General features: G+C 45.3%; 1 protein-coding gene across 1 annotated transcript; it reads right to left on the reverse strand.

Moving 5' to 3' along the window:
- Nucleotides 1-1006: 1006 nt before the first annotated feature.
- Nucleotides 1007-2017, reverse strand: F5891DRAFT_1178873 (uncharacterized protein; the record flags this gene model as incomplete). Its single annotated transcript, XM_041365806.1, has 1 exon — nt 1007-2017. One exon carries the CDS (start codon nt 2015-2017, stop codon nt 1007-1009), a length of 1011 nt encoding a protein of 336 aa, XP_041216262.1.
- Between the last annotated feature and the right edge of the window lie 3738 nt (nt 2018-5755).

Here is a 5755-nt window from a genome sequence, read left to right on the forward strand (position 1 = left end):
ATACGTGATTCATTGCTGGCTTGGTCGATGTGGTTGTTGCTCCTGGAGTATGGGCAATTTTCCCTGCTTCATGGTCAATATAACAATCGGTGCGGAATTCGAAACTGTTATTCAAAGAATCTGACATCGCCATCATACACAGGAACATGCGCGCAATTATCGCCCTACATCGCTTTACATTCGTACAGTCATGATTCGAGCTGTATTGAATTATCATGCATCTTGCGCTTCCCACTGCAAGTTGCGTAGTCTGGCAGTACTTCCAAATTTGACGGGGGCTTCGAGAGTGGTTTGGGATGCAGGGGAGATTCGATAGGCACTGGATTGAGTCATGCGCGCGAGTGACGAACCCCAAGTGTTGCCCATGGTAATTCTTCCCCGCTTTGTCGGAAATCAACATCCGTGAGACGCGGTTTAGATTATCGGAGCCGAAGGCAGGATCGTTAAAATAGATGGGAATCATCTTGTCGACGAGCGGCTGCAGATGACAGCATTGGACCGCACTTGTGCAATCCCAGTATCGCAAAGTCCACTCTTTGGCACTATATCTCAGGTGAGAATCTTAGATAATACCAGCTTGCTTACCTCAACTAGGGTTCGGCGATGCCGAATCTGACCTTGCTTGCCGAATCAGAGTGGTCTCACGCATTTCCGTATTCGGGAGGAGTTTGAAATTTGGCAAATGCCGGTATTGCTGCCCTCCATGAATTGATTCCCTTTTACTTTTGCGGGTGGCTATGGTTATCGGACGGTGCTTGTAGCTCTGCCCTCCTCACTTAGTAACTGCCTTTGGTGTACCGGGTGGCGAACGGTGTAAATAGGTGGCACTCGCACAAGCCTAATCATGTCTCCTGTTTATCTCATTATGATGCATATCAAGTTCTTGTACCCACTCGTTGCTGCCCTCAAAATGACAGACATGCCGAAACACTTATTTCTGCAGAGTTACAAATATTGAGTACATTTCTGCTTTTTAGTAGTAAACATCTGATGCCAATCGAAATCCTCAGTCGTGTTCCTTCTCTTTTCCCTTGGTGACTGTCTGTTCCTCTGTATGGAGTCTCTTGGATGGAGGAGCTTCTGTTGGTGGCGGCGTATGGTGAGTAGCCTTCGTTGTACTGGCAGGACCGGCACGAGGATCTGACGTGTAGATGCTCGTAGTCGTTTTCCCCCGCTGCAATATCAAGATCTGCTCAATGTTTGCGCGGAACGAATCTTGTGGTGGCAGATTTTTTGGGAGGTATAAGTGGTGCAGTGTGAAGTGGATCTCAGCAATTGCATTGCAGAGTGCCTTGTTAACATTTTCAGGCTCGACGAACTTGTTGTTTTCATCATAGACACGTAGTGGCACGGCTTTGTAGAAAGCTTTGATAGTGGCCAGGTCATCACTATACTGTGAGTCGACAGGCCAGTTTGCGGTTTCATCATCCATCTTTAGCTCTTCTCCCGTGCCGACGGTATGTGAGCCATGAGGATTTTCCAAGTCCTCCAGATACACAGTGCGTCGACTGGCTGTAGGGGAATCGGGAACAGCGTGTTCCTTATGGTTGTACAGGTAAGCTTTGAACAGTCTTACAGTCGAATTTGTCAAGCTCACCCTTTTTTCAAATATGTTTCGTGCAAATCTGACGCTCTGCTCGTCCAATAGCATGTCTTTCTTGTTATGAGACACTGCTATAGCATTTTGGATGTTATTTAACAGAGCATGCGTTCGGGCGAAATCTTCATCGAAACCGTCTTTGCCATGTGTTCGTCCCCCTATGAATTGGTACTTTGCTTTCTCCATTCCTCCGTACTTAGATCCCAGGAAGGACCCTATGGGTGAGCATTGCAGTCGAAAGTCGACTATGTGCATGACGGCTATGCCTACGAACGGCTCGTCGGAGTCTTTGTCAGTCAAGATGTGTCCTGATCCACCATGACGCCACTCAGCACGCTGCAAGATTTTGGCGTTGATTGCGTAGTTTGGGTTTTCTTTTAAAGCTCTGTGGTGTGCGGCAAAGTCGAAGATCTTCATGGTTTGTAGTTGAGATGTTCATTATAGGGGTATTGTCAAGCGACATCTTGTTCGTAACGCATGACGTATGTTCTTAACATAAATGGCGCAGTTTGGTATGTCTTTTTTTTCAGCATGATACGTCTAGCGACTTAACAATTTTTAGCTTCTTATCTAGAACCGAGCGTTCATCATCATGAGTTGTTTGTCCAATTGTGAGCCGTTGCCAGGCATCTATTTGACAGGTGATTCCTCGCTATTTTGACATATTCTTACATTGATAAGTTACAGTGATCCTTCAACGACGCGGATCGCTGCATATTCATGCATGGCACAATTGTAGTTGTTCAATTCTGCGCACAGCTCCTGCCGTTAATATTTCATCTCTTCTTGCACAATTTCGTGGTCAAGTTGATCTTCGAGGTATGTGGAATCATTTCTTAGTGTAGATAAAATCATTCACGAGATGTAATAGTACTTGTCGGGTGTCTAGCTGATTCATTCGGAATCTCGTTGATGTTTATCGAAGATGATGATGTGGCGCATGAGCTTTTGGGTGGTTCTCGTGGTTGTAATTGCTCACAGCAGTAAATTTGTACCGAGTTCTTATTAGCTGCACGTTGTACCTTTTTTCTTGTTTTTCCCTATCTGCTAAGTGCTCATCCTTCGTGTTTTTGCAAACGTGCTGGGTTGTCGAAACCAATTATGTAATCTCTAGGACGCACTAATAAAATCAACCTTGTCAAAGTATGTACGCTGTGTTCTAATAGAAACTCACTGAATCATGAAGTGTAAGACAATGTACTACACTTGCATAAGATCAAACTGATAAACAGACAGTCACGAGCCATGCAGTCATTGCCGAAGCTGTAATGGAAAAACTGTGGATTACAGATATAGATTCTATCAGTCGCACATGCCGCATGATGCATGAAATCGGTCGAGAAGCCATGCAAAGACGCTTCGTATGCATATTGGCTCCATTTGCGGGGATTTGGTGCAGATCTTTCATTGACGCACTACGAAATTCCAACAGTGTTATAATCGGATCGGCGGCTTTGTCGATGTTGACAGGAGGTGACTGCGTTGATGTGCAGGAGCTCAACATTGTGACTCCTGACCGTGGATTCAATACCGTGAATGAGTTCTTGGTCAAGTCACTGAGCTACTTGTCAGTATCTCGCACACCGGAAACCATCATGATCCCATTTATCGATTGCTTCGACCAATATACATCAAAGGATCGCTTAATCACAGTAACCAGCTGCAAGAGACAAACGAGTGTCTTGCATATCATTCTGAATGCGCCGTGCACTGCTAACATGGTGTTCATGAGCACGGGAGGGATCACTTGCTTTTATCCACAATGGATGAGGCAAGGTATTGGGATTGGAACGCACGCAGGTCAACTCATGCGAAACAACGGAAAGAACATATTTCAACACATTCGAGTGGAAAAAGATACAAATCTGATTGGAAGTGCATGCAGAGACCGTTGCCCTACACTATGGCACCATGTCGATGAAAAACATCTGCGTTTATCCATAGATTGGAACTGCTGTGACTCAGTTACACAGATTTTCCATGGTGTAGATGTGGAATGGCGATTGAACACGCATTGCTTAAACAGCGCATGTCGCTATAATCACGAGATTATGTGCCAGAACATCGTAAGTTGTGGTGCACAGAACCGTAGGCGCAAGTCTGAGAAATAGAGAGGATGACCATGCTAACAATGAATTACAGGGGCAGACGTAAAGTACTTGCCGGGAGAAATAAGATGTCGGAAACCAGTGAGAGAATCAATCTTCCATGCGAAACATATCTAACTTCAATGAGAAGCATTTCGCTCGAATTTTCAGAGGATTGTTTTACGGCTCAGCGTGTCACAGGCCTTTTCGAGTGCCAGTGCCAATACATGACGGAGTAAAAGGACCGCCTACATTGGATGATTTAGACGTCAATTATTGGGTCAAACAACGAGAATTAGACGACTGTACCACAACACGACGACATCTCCGACAATCATTGACAGCAGTGCCGAACCTCAATGTCTCGCTGGATGCACTGTACACGATGTTCTTCGAGATGCCAAAAACGGACACTGCGGAAAACCATGTGCTTCAACGAATGGCGAGTTTGAGCGGAGACCAGACAAATATCACTCGAAAGGGTAGCATTTTGATCATGAAACAGGTGCAGGTGGACGGTGAAAATGTTATTGTGGACGTCGCGAAAAAGGACATGGTTTTAATCAATTTTTTGATAAACAGGTGAGCTGAACGTGTCAACGTATCCAGATCATGGACTGACAGATAATAGCATGATCAGCGCCTGCATATTGTAAATAATGAAACAGTCCTGACCAGGTGGGTGGTGCCGGAGTTTCCTGATTCTAGACTTTCTGAACCGTGGGCAGGTGGACCCAGCAGCTTGCGAGATGAAGTGGTTGTTAAACTGCTGTCTTTGTGTAAGCGAGTAAAGTATCTGGGGCAGGGTCAGCATCAGAAGAGAGCAGTGTAGCTGAGGCGTCATGGCAAATCACCGTATGTGATCTACTAAGCTGCTTGGAACGTCATGCTTTGGGACTTTGAATGAAATATTAGTCTTGTAGTTGCTCAGCGAAATCATGGAACTTTGAATATAATCCGATTTTTGTTTCTGTAAGTCTAAGAAGAAGGACCTTCTGGAATGCAATTTGAGTCTCCTTTGCACTCGTCGGTCGAAATTCTCTATCTGTTCAACTTCTTGCTCAAAGTCGTCACTCAAAATTGAAGGAACTGTACACAACGGATCAGACTCTAGCATCAAGTTTAGATCTCGTTACACCTGAAGAAAGCATGAGACTCACACAGTTCCGTGCTGCCATATTTCCCTTGCAAATACTGTTCTTCTGTTAGTCTTGCTAAGACATCAAGGCGCATGTCTTCTAGTTTGAGATCATGCGAAGGATGACGCGTGAAAAGAGCATTTTCAAAATCACGGAGCAGACGTATGCTTTGTCTGCCTCTGCTTCGCGATAAAGCAACATACGCATGAGTGGGACTCAGTCCAAATGACGTGGTCTTGCCGATGTCGACAATGGCATAGTCAATAGTTTGACCTTGAGACTTGATGTCGGTAAATGCGTATCCTGGAGTGAGTGGCAGCTGGCGTCGCATGACTGTATATCGAGGTTTAGTGCTGATAGAGAATTGATGGACGGAAGGTTCAAGAGGGACTTCGTGCAGTTGAAGCCCAGGAAGTTGTCGTATTCTGGTGAAATTGAGCCGAATGATCACAATAGAGGGCGGGTACTGTAGGTAGATTTTGCCATCCACTACAGTGTGCTGATCAACTTGTTCTCGAGGATCCAATAAGATGTCGACTATCGTTCCTCGAGAGCCATTTGCGATGTTGGCTTGTGTAGCGACATTTTCTGTAATCATCACCTTCATTCCTATGGCAAGTTGCACTTCTACAGGCAGGTGTTGTGTTTTATCCAGTGGCAGTTTCGTAGTTGCAAGTCGCTGTTTCATAGATAGCGGCAGGCCCTTTGTGGAATCCTCTGCGGGAGCGATGTATAACAGATTCCCACTGTATTGACAGTGCTTAATAACTGACAAAGTGTTCCACCGCGTCCGAACGCTGTTACGAGGCGTAATGAGTACTGCATCGTTCCATGGTGGTTGGTTAAAGTCAGGAACTTCGCATGCATCATTTGTGATCACGAGACTGCGTATGTCTTGTAGATCTTGCGCTGTACATTCTCCTTCTCGT

The sequence above is a fragment of the Suillus fuscotomentosus genome (assembly GCF_016647785.1).
Source record: "Suillus fuscotomentosus strain FC203 chromosome Unknown F5891scaffold_423, whole genome shotgun sequence".
Classification (NCBI taxonomy): Eukaryota; Fungi; Basidiomycota; class Agaricomycetes; order Boletales; family Suillaceae; genus Suillus; species Suillus fuscotomentosus.